Here is a 26,607-nt window from a genome sequence, read left to right as displayed (position 1 = left end):
TTCTTTTCTTTTTTTACTCTCTTTACATTTGTATCTGCCTAGAGACTAGAGCTGAAAAAACATTGATGTTATTTTCGGTTCATTTAATAGCAATTTCTAAAATGTATCGACTCAAGTATTTATTTTTGTAGCTTTTGTCCTTCATAAGATGCATCAAATCATATACAGTTTACTACAGTTGTCTAGTTATAGGCCTATATTTAAATGCCAAATGTATTTAAATCATACCTTAAAATGTGCATTTATGCAGACTGACACAACTTTTCAAACAATAATTTGCCTGTTTAAGAAGACTAGTGTATTGTTCAGAGGCCAGGCAGCAGCGATACTGGGATTAATGTCAAGAAAACAGTGTGCCGTTCTGAATGTTACTACTGTAACTACAATCCTCTGTCTGAACCCAGACTCTCCAACAGTGTGTGTGTGTGTGTCACCCAAAGAATAGTTGTATTCATGTCACTGTGTGGACACAGCATGACTGCATGGAGGAGAGGAGGGAGGGATAAAAACAGGGAGGAGGAGAGGAAAAACTACACAGGATTTCGCTGAGGGCAACAGAAGTCCAGTCATCATCTTTTAATAACATTTATATCCTAATGTTTTTTTTGCAAATAACAACACACCCGATGCCATGCTGCCATGTCACACACTTTCCCCATAGCAGAGTGCATGTAGAGCACCAAACAGCTCAGAAAGTGCTGTTGAGATGGCAGTCTGAACTTTGAACTGTACTCTGTGTTCCACTCTGTTCTTCCTGCTGCACTTTGGCCTACTGACTGTTGTGCAAAGTGGACACAACAGCATCACATTGTTGTCACAGTAAAACAAATATTCAGTGAAGTTTTTTTCTTTCTTGCATCAAGACTTTATCAGTCGATCATCTTTATTGAATGTTGAGTGAGCGGTTAGTTAGCAATCTTTCTCCCTTCAGACAATTTAAATCCCTGAGGGGTGCCACTGATTCATTTTTATGTAAATTGAGCAAGGCTTAACTGAGGAGTAATAATTATCCACACACATACACGTTTATTCAAGTTGTACTAGGTACAGTTTGTGGTACTTTACTTGAGTGTTTATTTCTACATTTACCCAGACACTCTCAGGTTCCCTGTTCTTACGAAACTAGAATAAAATCATTATCTTACATTCTGTGGTATAGCTAACCAAAGCTTAGTGAAAATAAAATGCCACTTCAACCAGGTACATTGAAATGCTGCTTACATTTCAGGTTGAATAACCCTACTGTACTGTTACTTGAGGATTTGTACTATGTGGTACTACTTTAAGTTGAGAAAGTAAAGTCCTTGAAGGCATCACTGGTCAATAAAATAAGTTAGGTGGTTTGCATTCATTTAAAGTTCATTAATACTAACTTTAAACAGCTTATTATCTTAACTTGTGTGCTGACCGTTTCAAAGCCTTTTTCACAGTAATACTTTACCAGCCACTTCCAAGTAGTCGTCGGATAGTTGAACATTTGTTAAGTCATGCCTCCCTGATTCAGCTGTGTGTTAAAACACTTGTTGACACTCAAGTGATTTTCAACAGAAGGATGTCAAAATCAGGTGACACTTGAGAGTTTTACAACTTTAAGGCAAGACAAAAGGCAGTGCACTTCAATAACCTTTATTTTGTTTACAGATGTATTCCATTTTGAAGTTTGAATGGGGGAGAAGGAGCATTAGTGCTATTTACAATTGGTTTGAAAACTTTTATCTCTGTACAGATTTGAACCCTGATCAATATAAACAATATATTTTTTTAAGACCTAGTGCTGTTACAAAGTGATTCTTTAAAGCAAAAAAACTCAAAGAAAAAAAGGATTACATTAAATTATAAACAAATGAAAAAATAATAAAAGAGAAAATAAAAATACAGTCCGTCGATGATTAGGGAGGTGTTGCTGCTGTTAAGCACAAGACATTGTCAGCGAGTGACAGTGAACTGGCTAGAAGCTAACCGTATACACAATCATGGACTAAACACCAATATACTGTATATCAACAAGATCTAAATTCATCATGTTCTATATAAGATTCATATTAAATATAATCTACACGTTACCTTAGTTTGGAACATTACTTCCATTGGAAAAATATAAAATAAAACAATACAACTTTGTATACATTTTAATTAATCTGATGAAGGAGCACATGCTTCCGTTGTGCAAAATGGACTTACTGTATTAATGCAGAGAGAGAGAATCAAGGAAAGAGTAAGAAGCGAATTAAGACGAATAAGGAACAATTTCATTCCGAGCTAATTTCCCTGCTCAAGAGCAATTTGTCATAGAGATCCTTCACAACACTGTTAGAAAATAAGCACAATGAGCCTTTCCTCACAGAGAGAGGGGATGGTGCATCAGGGAGGGAAGGTAACTGACATGACGTTTCATTTTTTTACAACACTGGGCAGTCAGTAATATGCATGGACTGTCAAAACACAGTCACAAATGTCATGGACAAACAAATAACCAAAACAACACCACCAACACTGGTTGTTTGTCTATTTGTCTGTTTGTTAGGCTTTGTTTGGCTAAGAATATGACGAGTGAAAGAGTAGGATGCATCGGTCTCTACAGCGCCCTGCAGACAAAAAGGAATAATTTCTCTCTTGTGACCTTTAAGGGCAGATGAGGGCAGTAAAAAGGACACCGGTGTGTCTATATATGTGTGTTTGTGTGTCCTGGTTTGAGTTGTCTGATCAGGCACATCTAAGTCTGCTGCACCGAGGGAGATCACACAAGCACATATGGTAGGATGTGTATACAGGATGTCATAGTGTGTGTGTGTGTGTGCGTGCGTGTATGTGTGTTGGTGAGTTGTTAGTGGTTAAAATTGTCAGCGGTCTGTATGAGAAAACAAGGCAACACACAAAATTGGGCACTGCATTACTATGACAACCAGCTGGAATGAGGAGCCAGTTAGTAAAGGTCTTTTGACACACCGTCCAAGGGGGGCTAGACAAAGTGTGTGTGTCTATTGCTTGTATGCGTGTGTACAAGTATGTTGCAGAAGGCTTAAAAAGGTGTGCATTAGAAAAAAAAGGGGAAAAAACACATGCAAATCCAGTTTCTTCCACACATTTTCAGTTATGACAACAAATCAAGTACAACAAAGGAATCAACTCTATTGTTAATCAATTTCCTGCTCTCAACTCTGTGTCCTGAATCAGCCAGAGCCTGCTGTCTTTCTATATGTGTGTGAGTGTGAGAGAGAAGGGGGTAAAAAGAAATAGAGAAGGGTGTGCACGTGTTTGTCTGTATGCATATCCGCACTGTGGACAGGCTCCAGGACAGGGGACAGACTTATTAGGTCCAGGATGTTGAGGGAGAGATCGGATGAGAAGGATGGAGGGCCGGCGGCGGTGGTGTGTATTTACAGAATGACACAGCAGTTACTCTCCCCGGTCTTCTCTCTATTCCTCTGACCTGAAAACACACACACACACACACATCATCATCATCATCAGGAAAAACCCTGGCATACAAGGTCATCATCAAACAATATGCTATGGCCAATCAAATGCATGCAACCATGGACATCTCTGCAGCATGACAACATTTAATTAAAAAACTTATTTGAACCAACATTTCTCTTTTACCAAACATTATGCCTACTGTGAATTGATAGTTGCATTAGACCATGTTTAACAAAACATTGATTAATTGTACACCCCTTCCTTGCAAACTGACTAAAAAGGGGAAAACATGGCTCTATTTGTAGTGTGTTACATGTTGTGGAGCGAGTAACCACAGTAACCATTTGTGCTGCTATTTATTTAAATAACTTACCATTGCCCTTTAATATTTCTTCCCCAGAGGACATGTTTTCTTCTGGGGTTAACATGGGGTAATTATTTATTTGACCTTACCTTGAGTTTATCTTACCCAGAATGCATAGCAAACTGTGGATAGTCAATAAATGTAGCGCTTTGTGTGACCTTAAATGTCCCTCTGATCTCTGCCTATTGTTAGGTTGAATCAGTGCCTGTTCTAAACACACAATCAGCTTCTACTACACAAAAAAGGAGACCAGTCAACTAATATGATTTATATCAGCTGTGCATTGTACACAATGTGCTGTATCTTGGAGATACCCTTAATGGAGCCAATTATTTGCACTGGTGACTGTTCCTTAAACAGAAGCCATGTGTAGAGATAAATAATGTCTGGGAGCGGAACGATTAAAGTGGCTCAGCGTGTGAAAAGGCCTACTGAAAGGAAAGGAGGGCTTGTTACCTTGGGAATTTGGCTCAGGCAAAGTCTCTCTGGCAACTAAATGCATCACTGTGGTCTTCCCCAAGGGCAGTGGGAGAGCTACAGGGGAGAAATACACACACAGAGAGAGAGAGAGAGAGAGAGAGAGAGAGGAGAGAGAGAGAGAGAGAGAGAGAGAGAGAGGTTATTCAGTGAGCTACAGCATGTCTGTCTTTTGTTGCAGAATAATAATCTCTTGCAGGTAACGATTGAAGCAATTCAATTATCCCCTCCCCCCCCCATCCCCTGAGTAACTAAATTCACTGTTGAAATAACTCAGCATGCAGCAAGCAAAGACAGTTTTAAAACGATTTCACTTCCAATCAATAAAGATGATATAAAACACTATGTTTTGTTGGGTTACATATTGTGATGACCTGATCATATGTTACTCATGTAACACATTTTAAATTTAAATTTTAAAATCAGCTATTCACAGTTTTATTGATATATACATCAAGAGTTGATTCATGTAATGAATCAACTCTTGATGTATAGGAACAGAGCAATTTATTTTAACATCACTGCTTCTACATGTATGTATGGCCTTGTGTTGAACAGTCATTTAACCACATCCCAATGTCCTATTTTGAACTTTATGAAAACCCAAAAATAATGTATTTTGATTACTTGTAAATCCCAAAACCTGCTTATTTATACCATGAAATCTGCCTTCACACACGTGGTTCTTTCTATGTTTATATTTCAAAATATAAACATCTACTCGTTGTTTTGGCTCGACTTTAAGAGGATTCTGTGTGGACGTGCAAACGCGTTGAGCCAACGACAAGGGAATTATCAGATAAATGCAGTAATGGGATGAGTGTAAAAGGGTCAGGGACGGCCATAACCCCATTAACAACACAGAACACCAGTCAAACCAAAATTGGGTTAAGTAGACTAAAACGCCTGAATGCCAGGGAGAAGTGAAGTGGGCTGCACTCCTCTTTTTCTCTTCACTTTTCATTTTGACGCCCCCCTCCCTTCCTGTCTCTTTGTTGTGCTGTTTGAGGTCTACTCTAACGCCAGTCTTGCCCCCTTCCTGACCACTCTCTTTCCCCTCTTTTTCTCTATTTCCTCTCTCCTCCCACTCTCCGTCAAAGCAGGCTTGTCCGGAGCACTGAGGTACCTCTGTTCTGCGGCTCAGGAAAAAAGATGAGAACAGCAAAGAACTTTCCAGCAACACACTGCTGTGATTTTGTGTCCATGTCTATGAGCACTTTTTATTTTGGGAGGTGTACTTTCTGTGTTTTCTCACCTCCTAGTGTTACGTTGCCGTGCAGAAAGCGGCCCTGGTAGATCAGCCTCAGGATGATAGGACTGCTGACCTGCTCTCCCTCCCAGTCTGAAAGAAAAAAGCGGCAAAGAGAGAGTTAAAGAGAGAAATCAACAAAGAGAAAAACAGGAAACACGCTTCATATATTTTCTTCACTCTGCTTATATCTTCTAAGTTTTCTTCCTGATTGCCATTGCAAGTTTGTTTGTCTTGATTGCCATTTATTTAATCTATTTCCCATAAATCATCCTTATGTAATCTATCATCTCTAAACTGAGAACTAGTGCTGTAGCGACGCGTCGACGACGTCGACTTCAAAATATCGTCGACGACATATTTCCGCGTCGACGCGTCGCTACACACACGTGGGTCACCCAAAGCAACAAGCAGTTCGCAATCGCACTTCAAACACAATGGAGACTGAAACGGCTACCACCTCCTCCTCACAGGATTGCGCACGAAGCCCCGAAACGAAAACATCTCGCCCTAGGTCTTCAAAAGCATGGGAATATTTTAAAGTTAGTCCAAAACGCAAAGATATTTATATATTTATATCTCACTGAGACTGCTGCATAGCCTAGCAGAAGCAGCAGCTAGCTGTGGTGGCTACCATTAGCAGCTAGCATTTGCTCTCCGATTTTTACATAAAATGGAATTATGGATTATAAATTCAATCGTTTTTTTTATACATAGACGTTAAAAACCTATGGATTAACCGATTCAGCCGCGTTTTTTCTCATTTTATTGCCATTGAACACGTCTTTTGATCAGATTACGGTGGTGAGACGATCTCCCGAGAAGCTCTGTGAAGGTACGTGTTGTGATGACTGTATTTGCTTCCCCTGTCGCGAGTCCGGATCACTCAGTGATGATACTATATACCTACATAATCTGTGGAGTCTCAGCTTTAATCGGATATATTGTATGTGCAGCTACGATAAGTAATAAGGGTACTTTTATCTTGAGTTCTGTGCCAATGTCCGTTAGCATTTTTCGCTCAGGGGTCATTTAGATGCTTCTTATGAGACTTGTGTTTTGTTTTGGTAAACATGGTTTGTATCGTCAGTTAGCTGAGATTATTACCGTTAATCTGGTATAACATATTAATAGGTTCTTAAATATTAAGATCCCCTGAGACACAGTATCGTGAAAAAAAAAATGTTTACATTACGGTTTTTTTACATTACGTTTTTTATGAATTGAACAACAGAAAAATAATCGTTAGATTAGTCGACTAATCGATCAAATAATCGCCCGATTAATCGTTTTCAAAATAATCGTTTCCCCCCAGCACTACTGAGAACATGCAGGTTCAATAAAGACATTTCACAACCTTTTTTATTGCTACCTGTAAAAACCACAAAATAAGTTTCTTATTAAACATTGCTAAAATGTTGCCAATCTCTAGTTTAACAAAAGGACACGAGGGGTTATGAGCTGTTATAGCTGAGTTAATTCAGTGGATATGCATCAACAGTGCAATGAAAAGGAATAATTGCATGGAGAGAGAAAAAAGACCACCAACAACCGCAGTGAAGTTATTTTTAAATCACTTTAAAGCCTTTATTTGAAATCATTACATTCAGAATGTATAATGTGTGGGCTTTGTGGGATGCATAACCGAATGTGAGAAAGAAGGAAAGCAACAGAGGAACAAGGGGTGTGGCCTGGGAAGAGCTACAGACTAAAGTGAAGAAATAAACCCGAGAGCAAACAGTGGGGGGAGTTGCACAGCAGCAGCGTCTGGCCACCAGATGTTTGTCTCCATCTAAACGGAGGGTGTTGGTGCTTACAGTCTCACAGGGTTCAGATCTGTTGTCTGGCAGGAACACTGTGTGATCGGACAGGACTGGAAGGGAAACTGCTCTTGTCAAGGAGGATATGAATCCACCAGTAAAGTTTATAGTGTTTGAATGCTTCTCTAAAACTAGACTACATTCACAGCAACAGGTGTTCAGGTGTGAAGGAGTTAGGGAGTTACTGCAAATCGACATTCCTGTATGCAATGATAAGCGTGCGGAAAGTAGGAGCACACAAATGACTCTTAACCAAAGACCGCATGTTCCCACACTGCTCTATAGAACTACATGTAGTAATAAAAAGTGGGTTTGAATGAGATCTCAGCTCTCTGGATAAGCGAACCAGCTGCTTGTATCTTTGTCATAGAAAATACAGCCAGGATGAGTCAGATTACCTGGTTTCCAAGAGCATTAGCAGCTAATTAGTTAGCAATTACACTTTAAGCAAACACACTGGAACTATGCTTCTGCAATAACGTGATTTATTACAAAATAACACCAATATAGGACAAAGTGCACATAGTGTTTTCTTACTGGAAAGCTCATGCATTTGATGGGTTGAAGAGACAAGGCGAGTTTAAATATTCCATCGCTGAAAGCCTGGTGTCAAAACAGACGCCCTTGATTATTGTTTTACAACCTCTACACCGGCCCAACCCTATGGAGGAGGCTTTGGGGAAAATAAAGAAATAATAGTGATGAGAATCACAAATAAATCATTGTCTGATCAAAGAGGAAGAAATATGTGGATCACCTAAGGAGGGTTTTATTGCCTTCACCTTGGGACCACACATGTTGATGTAACTGCTGCTACATCTTCATCAACTGCCATTGCCAGTAGCAAAGACAGGATATTTAGATGGAGCTGCTACTCACCCATCGGCCAGTTGTCATACACGTGTTTGGCAATGTCCGCTGCTGAGTCGTTGGGAGAGAAGAGGAACTCTTTCGTCTTCCCGCTGACTAAAATGAGCCGCAGGTTTATCTGTAAAAAACAAAATATGCAGGTTGGACTCAGTCATGTCAGGAAGCATACAGGTTCAAGAGAGGTAATTTAATAGGACACAGAGGAAGGATATGAGGACCCTGAGGAGTGTCCCTCCGCTGGATTACCTCTCTTCTGTCTCGCAAACTTCCTCCTACATTTTTTCTCATGCCTCCAACACTCTGTTTCTTTGTCTTTAGTTCACAATTCGGTTACTTTGACAATTCTCAAGGCAGATGTTTTGCTTTGAAATGTTCCTTTGTCTGAGGTTGAAACTTGATGTATACTTTATTCACCCGTGTACAAAAAGCATTGTACACTATAGTCACCCAGGTTTAAATAGCATCTGATTTTAGAGGGTACATTCTCCAATTAAATAATCTTTTTTTTTCTGTATCACATTTTCAAGGTTGTTGTACTGGGTAAGAAGTACCCATTAAAAGCTTCGGGCATGCAGGCATACAGTATAAACTAAGATTCTGATCATTTATGAATGAGACTGTGGGTTATATTTGTAATTTCGACAAAACCAAACTTGGCTCTCACTGCGTGTAAAAAGCCCACAAAACACAAACAATTAGCTGAAATACTACAGGCTGTTAAAATGTGTAACCTGCCACAAATAGCTTATCTCAATAGTCAGTGGTGACAGCCAAGTGAAATAATAAATCACAAATAGTGTGAGACTAATGCTCACAGTGTCCAAGTCCTCTTTCAGCTACTGAACAGCACCCCAAGAGCAGGTTGTCATTATAGGATCTACTGCATTACTTATGTGGTGGGGGTACACTTTAAGATTACTGAAACAAACAACTTTGTACAAAACAGCACAGAATAAGCTTTATCAAAATCATTGGCTTGATGTGTTTAGCACAGGTACAGTTTTCCTTTAAGAGCCACATCAAAGCTCTGTGTGTTTGATTTAGCTTGATATATGTGTCTAGCCTGCAGTGCATGCATGGCATAAGCACGTGTGTGTCATTGTTTCTAGTGTGTGTCCATGTGCAAGCGCGTCTGTTGCCCAGTCTTCTGAGCGACACACACACACGTAGACACACACACTCGCACACAAAGTGATGTAACAGAGCAAACACCGACGGATTGAAACAGACATCTCTGTAAGCACGTTATCAAATCAGATTATAGGTTTAAGACTTAGATGAGAGATGAGACTTTTTGAGCTTCTGTTTTAGTTTTTATTTATATGCATCATAATATTGAGGATCAACCTGATATAGAGCTGCAGTATTTCGTGGACTTATCGATTAGTTGATCCACAAAACTCCTCCGGTAATCAATAAATTGTTCAAGTAATTTTTCATGAGTTTTGAAAATGCAAGTCATTTTACCTGTAGTAAATACAACCGCCTTTAATACAAGCAAAACCTGAGAAACACTGAATGAGATGAAGACATAAAATAATGAGGAAACACGCAGAGGTAGCAGAAGGTCTTCCTTCACCCCGTCTGAACACCTGGTCGTTACCATGGTGTTACTATGACGACAGCCAGTGGTGGGTGGCTTAACCTGATAACACCTACCAGATAGCTCCACCCCTCCTCCCTTCTGCCTCCTTACCGTTTCCTACAGTGTCACATCACATTGTCTTCTTCGCCTTGCAGCAATCTCCGCATCCCCTCCCTCCCCACTCTGTCTCTCTCTCCCCCACTCTGTCAATCTCTCGCTCTGCACAGCGTTCAGTGGAGGGTTTGTACAAGGCCTGAATAACAAAGAGGACTGAACTACAGTAGCTTCAATTAAACAACATAAACTCAGCATTCCTCTCCCTATCATTAACCCTACACAATCTCTTTATTTGCTTCTCGCCCCTTCTCCATCTTTCTTTGCTTCCTCTACTCTTTCATGTGATAGGTCATTTACTTCCTAAAGACAGGTGACATATATAACCCTTAATGGAAAGACACATAAATACAGATGCTTTCAGACAAGGTGCAAAGATCGAGAATGATGTCATTTGTATTAAATGGTGAACTACGGCCTTCATAGTCACCAGCTTTAATACCTACAGGGGGTACTAGTCACCAGCAGCGTTAAAACTCAAATAGAGGAGAGACATTCAGGATCATTGCCAGGAAACACTGAAGCTGTTCTATTGGTTAACGGCAGGTCAACACAAGGACACTTTGTTCATATTTTTGTCTTGTAATCTGTGTCTGGACAGGTGAGCTTTTAACATCCATTTTCCGTCTCTTTCGTCCCTTCAGCATGTATTTTGATTGTGATTTTAACTGAATCAAGGCATTGGATATCTCCTGCTCTTCTCCCTCTCCCTCCCCCTTCTCCCTGGTGGTCCATGTGCCTTCTTTCTCCCTTGACTCTCTTCCGCACCGGGGCTGATAATGAGGTTTCACCGTCAGCTCAGGGATGTATATTCAATTACTGTTTATATTCTGTAGAACAAACACAACAGCTTCAGGTATTGGGGGGGAGCATTGTTTCAAGCATTCATGCATAACCATAACTATACAGAACATACACATATCCGCAGGCAAACCGCCAGTTACTCGCGCTTCACAAATAGCACGTACTAGCTAACAACCAGTCTCTCTCTGCGTTCATGATGCCAGACAAGCTGAAGGTTTCACCAGTTTGCAGAGCTTGGAGAACTGCAAGATGTCAGATTGTTTGTAAAAGGAAACATCATGGTGCCCCAGCTTCTATTCATGTCCACTTCTGAAAAGAAATGGAATAAATGAAACTACTTGTGTATGAAAGTGGTGACACAGCTTCCTGTCTCCACTGCAGACATTCAAAAACATGCCTACAATAATGTGGCCCTGCTGCCAAGTCGTGCCATGGTATAAACATGTGAAGTAAGCAAACCCTCTCGGCTAAACACTGTTTGCACACGGTGGAGAGCAGGAAATTCAATGCCATCTATAATTATTCCTCCTTGAGTACCACTCTCAAATCTTTCTCAAGGCAATAGTGTGTGTGTGTGTGTGTGTGTGTGTGTGTGTGTGTGTGTGTGTGTGTGTGTGTGTGTGTGTGTATGTGTGTGTGTGTGTGTGTGTGTTTATATGTGTTTATATGTGTTTGTGTTTATATGTGCTTGTGTTTATAAGTACATTAAAGAGTATTGCTGCTCTTTAGAACCTCTGCAGCAGTCAACAAATTATAGAGTGGGAAGTCTTCCTGTGGGAATATATTAGAGCAGCTTTATATGTCGTCTGCACAGTAAGGTTATCCGCTGCTGTCAGTGCAGATCCCTGACTGTATGAATGAGTTTAAGAGAGGAGGTTGGTGATTATCCTGACTGGAGTCTGTTTAAAACAAGCCGCCCGGATCCAGCAGCCAGCCTGCTTTAACTTGCTGATTAAATCTGGAGAAAATTCGACTATAAACTCAAGAATGTAGCTATAAGCCGCAATTTAAGAAAACAAGTCCCACATGCATTATCAGTCGCCTATTTTATTGATAATTACTTATTTTCTTTCTAGCAAGGCTGCACATTTTAATGAATATTAAAATGTGTAAAATAGAAAACATAATAGGCTTGTTGGACAAACTGTAAACAAAGCCAACGAAAAAGAAGAAAAACAGCAGCCTGAAAGACACATCCCATTTGTTTAATTAGCCAAAACTGTGTCAATAAAACAGCTTTGCAAGCTTTTAGTGATTTTGAAAACACAAAAAGAGCTAGTGCAATGATTAGCCCCTATTAGCACACTCATTCTGTTTCCTTTAATTAAAAACACACTGAGAAGCGTGTTTTTTCAATGTGTGCTGTAGTCTGAGCTACATTATCTCAAATTTTACAATAACCAGCAAGTTGACCATATGTACTACTTATGGCGCATTTTCACTACAGTGCGGAGCGCGGTTTAAGCGTGCCGTGCCCGGCCCGTTTTGATTGCGTTTCCACTAGGCGTAGTTCCGGCCACAGCCATATAATAGAAGAGTTACGACATCTCCGTTCACTCCAATGGACCAGTTTTTTACAGCAATGGCGGATCGTGGAGCCTCTCAATAGTTCCCCGGAAGTTAGCTTGCCGCTAACTTTCGGGGAACTATTGAGAGAATCTGCAGCTAGCAGTCTATGGTTGCAGCACAATAGACCATTTGTGATGGACGTTTGAAGGTAAGAAGACGTTTAAAGATTTATATTGCGGATATTATCAGAACACCTGAATCAAATTAACTACACATGTGTATTAAAGGATGTTAGTGGATTATCCCTTCAATCAGTATATTTAACGTTTACAGATAACAGATTAGGCTAGGATACCGGAAAAAGTTAGCAACAACACACGTTAACCACGAACAGCCTATTAATCCGTTCTCCTAATGTTATTTCCTCCAACGTTGTGGAATTATAGAAAAGCGGCTTCTTAACGTGCTTTTATCCGGGATGGAGGGAGTTACATATGAATTAAATATAACATTGGGGCGTGTGATTGTAGTGGGTGGAGGTGGTGAAATGAGGATATCCATCTTGGAGTTCAAGCTAGTATAATATAGTTAGAGTTACACAATAATAAGGAAGAGAGCTATTTTTGTGATACATCGCTATTGATATGGATTTAGAGTGGATATTTGAGACTTCTAAACAGTAAACAAAAACATAACTTATGAGTGAGTGTTTTTAGCAGAGTCATATTATGTCTTTGTGATTCTGTTGATTATTACCTGTCTGTATTATGTTGCAGCTCAGCTGATTTTGGATTGATGGCAAAGGGAGAGGGACTTAAGTGAGAGTGAAAACACATGGTACGTTTAAAATAGGTCAGCAATTTCCCATCCTATAGGTTGCTAGATATCTAACCCCAGGGGATTCAATGGAGCCTGAAGACCTGCAATGAGACCCTCACCCTGCACCTGAGTCTCAACTCCCAGAGCTTTGCAAGCCTCTCCCTGTTCCTTATTTTTATTAAACAGACATTAAGCTTCCCAATGGTGTGGTCTTCGTTTTGTGAAAAATATGATTACCTCACATATGTTGTTGCTGTTGTTGTCTTTTGTGATAGTGAAATTGCTCCTGCTAACTTGAGCCAGCCATTCTTTCCTCCTCTCTGTGTCAAACCTTACATTTGTACTTCTTTCTCTGAGCGATTGGAGCATCACCAGGCAGCACAGCAAACCATGGGGGAGACTATATGCCAGGACAACACGGAGGAAAAGTCACAGACAAACTGCATGATATGCTATTCAATGTTTATTGAATTCCATTTATGTACTGTCAGTTAACAATCATTGATAGTCACCTGTCGGTCTCCTGTCCTTTCTGAAAGTCATAAAGAAGACATTACTTATTTAGATTACTTATGTCCTCAATTACCAGGGGATTACTGAAACCACCATGAATTAAAGAAATGGTAGAAATGAATCTAAATCTGAATTTTGAAGCCTTCCTTCCCTCCCTCTAAATATATCAAACATTAGGAAGTGATGCTCCTGACTACCATTCAAGTTTAAGAAGATACTATTTGTTTTAAACAATTCAAAGCAATAAACAACAGCAACAGGCTCTTTAACCAAGGCAACGTTAGCCTAACATATATGTTAACAGGTAAGATAGCTGTTCACACTATGTATATTTTCTGCTATTTTATTTCTATTTGAGATGTTTACATTTTCGATTGTTTAATTCTAGTTTTTTAACTGTCTTATGTACAATGCCTTGTCTTTTGCTGCTGCAAAGCAAACATTTCCCAAATTGGTATCAATAAAGTACTTCTTATTTTATCTTAATCCTCAAATATTAGCAAATTTAACTTTTTCAAATATTGATGTAACTACATACACATCGATATGTTGTATAAATATTGGAAATCAAAACCTTTATTCGTTATTACCAAAAATCGTAGTTCTATCTACGGTAATCATGCATTCAAAATAAAATTCAAGACTGCCTTAAGGACTTAAAAACGTGGATGACCTTAAACTTTTTGATGTTAAACACGACCAAAACTGAAGTTATTGTACTTGGCCCGAAGAATCTACGAAACAAATTATCTAAGGATATACTAACTATGGATGGCATTAATTTGGCCTCCAGTGAGACTGTAAGGAATCTTGGTGTTATATTTGATCAGGATTTATCCTTTAACGCCCACATAAAATCAATTTCAAGGACCGCCTACTTCCATCTACGTAACATTGCAAAAATCAGGCATATCTTGCCTCAAAACGATGCAGAGAAACTAGTCCATGCATTTGTTACTTCAAGGCTGGATTATTGTAACTCTTTATTATCAGGGTGTACCAAGAAGTCAGTCAAGTCGCTTCAGCTGATTCAAAATGCTGCAGCTCGTGTACTAACCAGAGTTAGGAAAAGGGACCACATTACTCCTGTTCTGGCTGCCTTACACTGGCTCCCTATAGAACACAGGAGAGAATTTAAAATTCTTCTTCTCGCCTACAAAGCCCTTAATGGGCAGGTGCCATCTTACCTTAAAGAACTCATTATACCCTACTGTCCTACTAGGGCATTGCGTTCCAAGAATGCAGGGTTGTTGGTTGTTCCTAGAGTCTCTAAAAGTACAATGGGAGCCAGAGCCTTTTCTTATCAAGCTCCACATTTGTGGAATCAGCTTCCAGTTTGTGTTCGGGCGGCAGACACCCTATCCGTTTTTAAGAGTGCGCTTAAGACCTTCCTTTTTGATAAAGCTTATAGTTAGGGCTGATTAGATTCAGCCCCTAGTTTTGCTGATATAGGCTTAGTTTGTCGGGGGACATCTTACTTCTTCCTTCTCTCTGTCTATACCTGTGTACTCTCATGTTCCGATTAACCCAGCTTCCCCAAATGTCTTTCTTTTTGGTGTCTATATACGCCGGGATCCGGAGTCATGGATGATCCTGCGCTCCTCTGTCCTGGATCGCGAGCCCTGGATCTTGAGTCGTGGCTGTGGTCCTGGATCATAGGTCCTGGATGGATATCCTTGTGGATTCATCTTCCTATTATACACACATGCATTTCCAAACATTTGGACTACCTATGTTGCAAATGTATTATCTTTTCAATTTACACACTGCATCTATTGCACGTCTGTCCGTCCTGGGAGAGGGATCCCTCCTCTGTTGCTCTCCCTGAGGTTTCTCCCATTTTTCCCTTTAAACTGTGGGTTTTCTTCAGAAGTTTTTCCTTGTACGATGTGAGGGTCTAAGGACAGAGGGTGTCGTATTGTCATACTGATATTTTGTACAAACTGTAAAGTCCACTGAGACAAATGTAACATTTGTGATATTGGGCTATATAAATAAACATTGATTGATTGATTGATTCATATGTCCCACCACGAACTTCCGGGGAACTATTGAGTCTCCCTGAACCACGTGACGATCAAGCATTTTGGACTTCCGTTGTCGTAACTCTTCTCTCTATATGGCGCTGGTTCCGGCTAGCGGGTACTTTTTCACAGTTTTCTGGCTCTCCAAAATCGAGGTTCTTTCCGGGCCAACAACCGGGCTGAGTATGCTAAACTAGTGAGAGAATCTACAACAAAATGAACATATTTTACCGTGATTTAATTGTAATACACATTTCAAAATGATGCCGAAGTAACAACATACAGATACCGGTTAGTAAAAACCATGAATTAATGCTTTGACAAGTCTGCAGACAGACGGCAGGCGAAAAACCTTTTAAAATGCGTGTTGTCTAAATGGAGATCGGCCAAGCTAACGTTGTATATGCTCCGACCGTCCACACTCACAACAACGGCCTATACAGACATAAATAAACCAGCGACTGTATTCACTATGACACAGACAGTCTGTGGTTTGTACTTCTTTAACTTTTGTCTAGTTTCTGAACAGCTATGAGGAGCTGTGGCTCCGAGTGCTAACAGCTAACGGCTGATGTTGTTTTTGTGTTTCGCATCGAAGATGACGTCACGGCTCCGCCTACACTGCGTTACTATAGTTACTACCCCAGTTCCTAAACTGTAATGGAAACGCAGCATAAAGTGAGCCTGAACTACCAAGGCCTAACTATACCGTGCGAGGCCCTGCAGTGGAAATGCGACAATAGTGTACTTCACTGCAGACAGCTTAGGGATGCCACAGAAATGTTCACTGCAGTTCAGATCTCGAAATAAACAGTAGGACCTTGACCCGGCTGAAGTTTGTTTATTATTAACTTTATAACCTTTATAGGGCACTTATCTATAAGGTATAGTGCAGTGGTTCTCAAGTGGTGGGTATCGGACCCGTTTCGAGTGGGTTGCGGATGTGTAAGTGAAAAAAAACATTGGAATTCTTTTTTTTGCGGGAAAAAGTCAAACTTTTATTTTGAAGGCCCGATTTTCTAACGCTGTGCATGCAGTCGGCGTTGGACTGGAAGTAACGGAGACCATAAACGGTTTGGAAAACTTCTGTCACGTAGTGATCATCTTCTCAATAAAATATCTTTGCTGATGTTTTTTCGAGTCTTCTGACCAATCAGAATCAAGATTGTTGCCGGAAGTCCCCACGGAGAATAACTTTGCGGTAGAACTCTTCTTTATACATCCATGGGTACAACTTCAGATAAAAATGAACACATAATGAAATATGACCCCCGGTTTTATGATTGATAGGTCAGAGAACAATGGGAGCTATCTACCCTTACCCACAATTTAAAGTAAGTCACACAGACTATCTCCTCTTTATTCTTCTCGCAGCAAGATGTCAGAACAAAGTGAAAAACAAACAATGGCATGAAATATTATTAATATGTCGGGTAGTAATAGATTTATTTATTTTCTTCTCAGAGTGTACCAGAATGCATAGTTTATGTTAGTATTTCTAAAAATCTCCTGGGGGAGAATCCCCCCAGACCCCCCTGCTGGTGTTGGGTTTTCAGCATGCGTGCCTTTTTATATAGTTCAGCTTTGATTCCATCATCTCATTAAACCTTTTTTAAAAGCATACTTTAGTTCTGTGAAGGGATTATGCACTGTACTTCACTTGTATTAATATTGTATGCTGAAAAGCGTATATATTACAGCACGTTTTTTTGTTGAATAGATTTGATTGCTTCAAAATGTTGGGTCGCGATGTATTGACCAAGTAAAAAGTGGGTCCCGAGGCCTGACCAGTTGAGAACCACTGGTCTAGTGTGTCATGGTCTGTTGTGGCCTACTTAACCAACACCTTGTATTACATAACACGCACCATATGCAAAACATTAGGTATCTGCTGTTTCCATGATGGACAAAGGTTGGAGTGTGAGTCAACAAGTGAGGTATTACTACTGCAACGTACAAGGAACTGACCGAAAGCTGCAGAGTGAAAACAATTACCAACAAAAAGCTGCTGTTCTTAAGACAAAAATAAATATACAATCCGACTGGTCAAGTTTATTCCAACACTGCAGACTATACCAATGGTCATACTCTGATGGTTGTCAGGCCAACACGTTTGGAAACCAGGGAGCTAGTTATTCATTGGTGGCGTTTACTCATGCATGTTCCGATATCAAATCAAGTAATCAAAATAAGGCACCATGATATTATAACAATTGAAGCTGGTCTGGATGACAGGTACTTTGTTACCTATGGTAAGGTAGGATAAGATAAGATAAGATGAATACATATCAATGTATTTGTGCAGTGGTCAACAATCTGTTAGAGTAGCGTTAAGTTCTCGGTATATTATGTACCTGTTCTGTGTGTATTTAATGTCATATATACATTTGTGGTGGAATTTTTTTTGGCTATGCTTCAGTGTCGTTAATATGAAACATTTATTTTTCTAGATTTAGTAGATCATTGTTCTTTTTATTGCACACAATGACCAGTGTTTGCTTAAAGGTGTTTGCTTACAGTTAATGGCTCAGCAAAGCATTAATAGACTTTCTTGCAACATACATGACCACTCGGCAGGAACATGATCAATGTCTGAGTTGCATTCATATTTCAACTTGGAATTTAAACATTATCTTAGATCATTAATACATTTCTGGTTTTTGGTAAGTTTTTATGTTAAAGAGATTCAAATGTTCTGTTTCTAAACTAAATATACATCATTAAATACTCCACTTTAAAATGTTGAAGCTTTGAGGTTCGCTGTTAGTGTTATCCACACTAGTCAACCTTTAGTTTAGTGTTGGTAAAGTGACTGAGTTTGTTTCTATTATGAATTTGAAAATCCTAAAAATATTTTTTCATTTGTGAAGATTATCTTGCAGAAGAAAACATTTAAGCATTATACACTTTTTCTTGCGGAGCTCATCATCAGATATAATCTGAACTTCAAAGAAAACTCTTGTTGGCTTTTTGTTGAGGGACCCAGTGCGATGCTAATTTCGTGGGTCGGCCTTTCAAAAACACGTCATCTCTACAGCACTCTATTAAGGCCATTACATATTAAAGAGAGGATCTCCTGTAAGAGGGATTGTAAAGGCCAACACCACAGACCTTTATAGTTGCACTTCTGAAGTATTATGCTAACTTCCTGTGGCAGTGGCGGCTAATGGCTACATTACGGTCCTGATAGTGTTGTTAAATTAAGGTTTATTTCCTTCATTAAAGCATTACACATCCTGTGGCGGTTATATTACACAAAGAAGCCATTATTTACAACTCCTCTGCAAGGATTAAAAACACAACTATTTAAATGTTCCGTACAATTTTACATCATTGATTTGTGTATGTTGTAATGTAACGTCTTTTTTTAGACTTTTTACTTGTTAGGCTTTGAGCTATGAACATCATTATGCAATGCCACTGCTGCAGGTATAACTTTGATCCAGGAGAAAATGAGCGACAAAACTCCCTTCATCCTTTAGTTGCTCTCACTATCATTCATACGTCTCATTACTCAGTTACCCATCATACCTCATATCTCTCTCCAAGCCCTCGTCTTTTTGTACTGTCATTCAAACAGACCTTTCCCTTGATAAGCTGACGTCCTCATCCCAACCATGAAACCCCTCTGCTCCTCTCATCCCTCCCTCTCCTCCCTGTCACCTGCATGATAGGCAGTTTCCTGCGCTGCAGTCGGCACTGTACCTGACAGCTCTTCGCTCTCTGTCCTCTCTCTTCATCATTCTCCCTTCTGCCCGTTTACTAACAGATAACCCTTTAATCCATCAGCTGCTTCCCCTCTCTCCAGAAACAGGTAGAGCTGCTCTCATGCTGTCATCTCCCCTCCTGGTGTCATCTATGAAAACTCACCTCGCTTAAATGACACACACACACCCAGAGCTGCTTTCCTCTCTCCTGACAGACGGCAGTCTTTGATCACACCTTCCTCATATCGCTTCTTCTCTGTGATCAGTGCCGTCACAAAGAGGTTGACACATTTACTCCGCTTTGCTGCCTCTCCCAAAACTCTACGTCTTGCTGCTTGACGTTTCAAAATAGCTGTTCAACACCCTAGGCCTAGGGCCATGTTAATTAACATGCCGACACTGTGATGGACTGGACCACATGCCTGGTGATGAGTTGTTGAGTTTTGAGTCTGGCTAAATATTGACATTAAAAAAGCATTTCCTCTTTTGTAGGCATTTTCGGGAACACCTGCCATGACAAGAGTGGAGAGGTTCCTGCTCAAACCACATAACCGGATCGTTTCACAATATTCTTCTTACTAACTTTTGTGAATGAGGAAGTTTGTCTGTCAGATGCCTTAGAGTTACATAAGTAGATTCCACTCTCGTATACAGTATGTTAGCCTATAAATATGAGCTATAACATGATCCTTAGTGAACTTACCGTATTGGTAAATGTATTTTTTACTTTGGAAAGAGCCAAGAGTCTTCATGTTAAGCAAAGGTAACTGGCAATTCACTTCAATATTTTCACTGATAGCGCCAACTAGGGGAGGCTCAACAGTCCCCATTTCATTAGAGAGGAAAAAACGTCCACACGAAAACACAAAAGAAAAGTGACGAACAGATAGAGATTAAAAAGTTGGAGGAGAGAATGAAGGCCATAAAGTCACAGAGTCATGATCACACATCACCACCAAAGTGCTGATGCTGTACAGACAGCATGATAATGATGACCAGGTCTGATACTGTAGGAGGACAGAGGAAACGCTGACGCTTTTGAAGGAGAGAAAGGAAATGACAGAGGGCAAGAAGGAATTCAAAGAGGATTCAAGGAAGAAACGAGGAAGGTCAGAGAGAAGCGGAAAAGAGGAAGCATGAATGTGAAATCCACTTAGTTCCTTTGGTCATCCACTAACTATTTGATGTTTTACATTACACACACTTGCTCGAGTACACACAAACATGTTGTGTGCTCGCTCCAAAGGTCCGCTGGCGGAGCTGCTGAGGCTCTGCTTTTGAAGCTGTGGGCCGAGACGTGAAATTGCTCTTGCATGCTTCAATCGATTCTCCTCTCAACCCTCTGTCAGCGTCTAGACTGTCTGTCCCCCCTCTCGCAACACAAGGCAAGAGATGAGATAGGGAATGTGAAACAGGCGACATTAAGATCAGACAGAAAGAGGAATTATGTTTTCTAATAATCCCAAAGAAAAAAAGCAAGAAATGATGAAGAAATGCAGCAAGGCTGATGTTTAGCATGCTCTGTTTAGAGCAGCAAATAGCATCCCACTAGTTTGCCTGATTCAAACTGGGTGAATACAAAGGAAACGGCTATTTTTTTTAACTCTTTAGGGGTCAGTTCTGTGTCTTCAAAAGGGCTCAATGGATGGCAGCGCACTTTATCCGCCTTCAGAATTATTGTAATGCTTGGACAAAGACACCTTGACATTTACACCGACCTGTGGAGGTGAGAAAGTGAGATGAGTTTGAACTTCCCTGTGAATCGAGACGGACCTTTATTGATCCCAGTAGGGAAATGTAGGTGTATAGCAGCAGCAGAATAAGAGGGAAGTACAGATAGAGCACATGGGATAATAAGAATACAAATATCCAATAATCCAATCAAATAAAACATGTAAAATATGTTATAGTGGTAGAAATGATTAAACTGAACAAGTGACTGTACTTAAATGTGCAGAATCAGCGTCTGTCAGCAGAGACCCTAACATGCTGCTGAGGGCCGAGGCCCCCTGAGGATAATGAGATGAAAGCAGCTCCGGTCCCTGACCTCCTCCGTCCTACCATTCGCTCTGCAGCAGTCCTGTCTGTTCCCTCCTCCCCCGTCACTCTCCCTCACCCCCATCCCAGGGTGTCTCACCAATGTGACTTCCTCCCGAGTGTTTGGCTAACTCCCCGCTGTGAAAGCCCTGGAGTCATGTAAAACATCCCCACGCAGTTCTCCCCCTCCCCAGAGAACTACCTACTCTGTGGTGACCTCTGCCTTACCCTGTTTCCCCCTCCCTCCCTCCTGCTGTGTGTACACCCCCCCTTCTTGTTTCCTAGGTGGTCCCCAGTGATGTGCAGCCGATGCCCTGCAGTCAGGATTAACTTGATTTGGAACCTTCAAGTCGGTTTTTTAAAGCCTTTTCCTGTTTTTTTTTTAATCATGTCTGTATCTAAATTAAGATTTAGGATATTGAAAGAATATGTTTACACATAAATAAACTTCACGCATTTTTTGTGCACATCTGGCAACTACGAAATGAAATAAGTCTTAAAAAATGCTGTTATGCTAAAAGTCAATTGAAAAAATGTGAGTTAAAGAATAAATGGTTAAGCCATTTACTATGCAAACATCCCACACTGGTTTCATACACAAAAGGAGCAACGTGGGTACTTTTCTTTGATTTATGGTATTCGGAAATACAAGATTTAATTTTAATAAAAATGAACTACACAAACTAATCCAAAATGAAAAAAAGTTCTTAAATAAACTCGCATTTCTTCTCTTTTTCTTTGTCTCCTGATCAGGGTTTTAATGTGACAAATACATATAACTCAGTTCAGTTACAAATGTATTATCATCTATCATTGTGTTGTTCCTGTTTATAATCCAGCTTGTTACTGAATTGTGAAATGGGCAGTGATTTGAGAAAAACCTTAAAAATCGAATTCCATTATAACAGAGTGAATGGTTTGCAGTCCAGCTCTGTATCTAAAGTCCAGATCATTTGTTGTTTTTGTAGATGGTTTTCACCCAATATACGAAGCAAAGCACATTGCTACACACAGGTCCCAAAATGAATTTCCTTTCTATAACTATCTTCCTTCAGATACTATATAGGCTCAGCAGACCTTTAGAGGAGAAACTGATGTAACATGTGAGAGAGATAACAGACAATGAGTAGAGAGGAAAACGGCTGGGAGACAGGAGTAACATCCACAACACTGCATTTTATTTTTCTCCTCCAGAAAAGATTACTGCCCTGCATTCACAACTCACATGATGTGTATGTAGCAGAGGAAATGTGTGTCTACATGCGAGTGTGTGTGTGTGCGTGTGTGAGAGAGAGAGAGAGAGGCACACAGATAGAGACTGCTGGCAAGCTAGAATGCCCTCTGTGCTGGAATTCACTAGATGGCATTGGACAGAAACAACCAGGGGTAATACTAACACACACACACATACATATATATATGTACACACAGACACACACACACGCATATTTTCTAGTGAAAATGTGTGATGGTAATAAATAACTTATTAGAAGTATTCAAGAGATATAATAATAATAATAATAATATTCCTAATAATAACAATAATAATAGTAAAAATAAGTGAATGAATATAACAAACAAGGAAATTCCAATTATTATTATAATTTCTATGATTATTATTATCAATCAGCACATTATGTTGATTTAATGCTACAGCCCCAAAATAAATGATATCTTTGTGGAGCCTGCAATAGTACATGTTTGTTAAGACTTTAGCTATGAAGGTGTGTATTAAATACCAAACTTGTGGGTATAACCATTTTATCTAGACTTACAAAATATAATGCGTCGATTGCAACACAAACTATAGGCTGAATAATTAGCAGAGTTAATTCAACAGAGAATCCATGGTTAAGACACAGGATGCCACGGTTCTACATCCACATCCAATTACAAATTAATTGAATAAATGATCACAACAGACACAAAGTTAGTGTCTGAGTTTGTAATACATGCACCTGTAGGGCTTTCCTTTGCCATTGTTGTCTGGTTAGACATCAGAGCCACTGGTTATGTTTGTGTTGTGTCGACAGGAAGGAGGCCGCCTCAGTGGGGAGACTGTGGAGGCAACAGCTCACACAAGAAACAACAGGAAGGACCGGGGCTGGAGGAGGAGGAGGAGGGGGGGGGGGGGGGGGGGGGGCAGTGGAGAGGGGTGAGGGTGGCTGGGGACCCAATCAAGATCTTTGACAAACATTGTTCCACCCAAAGGCAGGAAACAAGATGAATACACATGACACAATCAGCCAAACGGTGCTCTTTAGGGGATGTTGTTCTGCCTGTTGCGTGATGTCAGCATATTAAGATATTTAAAGCAGTGCTGGATAATAAAATAAGGAATCTGTTACTCATATAACCGCCTGAGGACACAACAACGTTCATGCATGTAGCTCAAAGGTTACTTTGAGACTGATGTTCACTACGCAGATATAACCCTGTTTCTTCTCCACTGTGACGTTTACATTAAACATGACAACAAGATAACCATACCTGCAAGATCATAATGGTTCCTTTTATCAACAATGAACCATTAACTGTTACTGCTAAGCTATACTTTGCCGAGCTAAACGTAGCTAATATGTAGCAGCCTTACTTGCCAAAAAACCTGAATCAAAATGTGGTTTATTTTCAGGTACTATAAGAATTTGCTTTGGAATATCGTGCAGAACATAAACATAAGAGAAAATGGTGAAAGTATAAGCAAGTACACAATCAAGAAATATAAAAAAAGAACAGAAATAAATTACAAAAGGAAATATGAAAAGAATAATGAGAGAGCTGTGCAGTCTTTAGAAATGGTATGTGCAGCAATGTTCACAATTATCTAAGAAAAATAAAACGTCTACAAGCCTCAGATACTTATTTAAGGGTCAGTGAACATCTCTGTTTCTCTGGTAACTGTATGTTAAGCCAAATGATCTCAGGCTCAGCGCAGCAACTTCATGAAAATGTGCAATTAAACTAAACAATAGGTCGATATCTGATGTGCTCTGTGTGAGTCGAAGTTCTGCTGCTTCCCTTAAGATAAACCAATGCTTCCTCGTTTAAAACAAAAAAAAGGAGAAAAAAGTAGATGAAAAGCCCTCAATCATTGTAGTGCAAGGTCCAATGCCTCATTACTGCTCGCACATTCAGATAACACACACACACACAAAATACACACACAATACACACACACACAACCCCTGCTGGGATCATTAGAGATATTCATAGTCAGAGTTCTCTATAGAATTCAACATGCAATGACACATTTGTGCAAGACAGCATGAAGGCCAAATATACCCTCTCTCCATGCTCACACACACACACACACACACACACACACACACACACACACACACACACACACACACACACACACACACCACACACACACACACACACACACACACACACACACACACACACACACACACACACACACACACACACACCACACACCACACACACACACACACACACACACACACACACACACACACACACACACACACACACACACACACACACACACACACACACACACACACACACACACACACACACACACACACACACACACACACACACACACACACACACACACACACACACACACACACACACACACTCCTGTCTGTCTCTATCTGTAACCCTTGTATGACTGCTGCACACTGAAAATGTCATAAAATCTGAAAATATGTTGAGGTGTCTTTTACCCAGCGTTTCCTCTGACTGCACAGCAATTTGTATTAAAAGTCAGCAACTACAAACAATTGTCTTTTACTCTTGCCATTACAGTTCACAAAATGTGCACAATCAATGCACTGTAACATCCGGTCCAATGTAAAAGTTGGACATCTTTTAGCATTAAGATCAGAATCACTATCAAGTGTGCAAAACATACACAGGAGTTTAGTTTTGTAAGTTTAGTGCAAGGACACCACATGTAACGTATTTGCAATGAAGTTATAGAAAAGTGGTGGATACAAGAAATAAACAATTATTTTTAAAATGAGCAGGATTACTAATGTCTATACAGACTGTTCATATGAAAAGGCATCAATACTAAGGCTAGCTCACATTATCAGCGAAGGATAAAGGCTCTGGTTTAGTCCGTGCTGTGTGACACACAAGGTTACCTAGCAACAAATAGTCATTTAAAAGGGTAGGGTATGAGGACTCGCTGGGACTGGCATGGCCCATACTACAATACCCATGTTTGTTGATAATTGATTAGTCATTTGAGGCACTTATCAAGCAAAAAGGACAAAAATGTCCTAGCTCCCCTCTTGAAATGTCATTATTAGGGCTTTAATGGTTTGTTATTATTACTTAACCATGTCGGTACGAGGGCCACAGTCCGGCAGCCTATTTAAACATCAGCTGTACATAGAAGATGTTTGTATTGTGAAACCAATATTTACAAGAAAGAGCTCCACCCAAGCTCCTGTTGTGTATTTAACAGCTCCAACAGAATCTGATAAAGAAGTGTCTCAACTATTGTTAGGGGTATGTCGGTAAAACAGCAGTATCATCCAGATGTGCCAAGTGATCAGATTGGAACGATACATCTGTGAGTGCTTTGAAGGATCAAATATAAGGTAGAACAAATTGAAAAAGTATTTCTTCTTTAATGTTCAACACATTTTGGTATTATCATAGCGGTGGCGTGCTTTTCAATTTTGAAAATCTTTGTTTTTTAGGACTGTTGGTCTGACAAATTAGACAATCTTAGGACATTGACCTGTGATCTGGAAATGATGTTATTATTGTTGAGTTATTCTTTTCTGACATATAGTGCTCAGATTGGCATTACATTACATTATTACATGTTACTTGTTAGACGCTTTTATCCAAAGCGACTTACATACTCAATACTGTGGACAATCCCCACAGGAGCAATTTGGTGTGAAGTGTCTTGCCCAGGGATACAATGACATGCTGACTGCAGTGGGGTTTGAACCTGTGCTCCCCTTATCCGAACACCAACGCTCTATCCACTGTGCCACACGCCTCCCATTACCAATCAATCAATGAATCTGAAAATGAACCGATGAATCTACTATGACAATAATCCCAACGTGCACTCCCTATCAGCTATGATAAACTGAAGAACAAAAGCTTGTCGGGCCATTAACACTTTGGAAGTACAAGTCATTCATTTATTTAATAGAAAACCATAATGGGGTAAAGGTCTGGGTTAAAGGTGTGTGAGGACTGAGGCCCCGAGGCTAACCTTTGGATGACTGCTCCGTGGCCTGTCTGGGACCCCAAGGGCCTCCGCACTGCCCCTCTAATTCCCCCAGAACATAC

At 40.1% G+C, this 26,607-nt stretch overlaps 1 protein-coding gene across 1 annotated transcript; it reads right to left on the bottom strand.

Annotated features, from left to right (window-relative positions):
* Positions 1–1,610: 1,610 nt before the first annotated feature.
* On the bottom strand, positions 1,611–13,392 carry ubl3a (ubiquitin-like 3a; the record flags this gene model as incomplete). Its single annotated transcript, XM_034198623.1, has 5 exons — positions 1,611–3,430; positions 4,241–4,318; positions 5,517–5,603; positions 8,210–8,318; positions 13,368–13,392. Coding segments are annotated over 5 exons (352 nt in total), but the record flags the coding sequence as incomplete, so codon positions are not given.
* Between the last annotated feature and the right edge of the window lie 13,215 nt (positions 13,393–26,607).

This window comes from Gymnodraco acuticeps, unplaced genomic scaffold (genome assembly GCF_902827175.1).
Source record: "Gymnodraco acuticeps unplaced genomic scaffold, fGymAcu1.1, whole genome shotgun sequence".
NCBI lineage: Eukaryota > Metazoa > Chordata > Actinopteri > Perciformes > Bathydraconidae > Gymnodraco > Gymnodraco acuticeps.
This window is presented reverse-complemented; position numbering and strand designations above follow the sequence as displayed.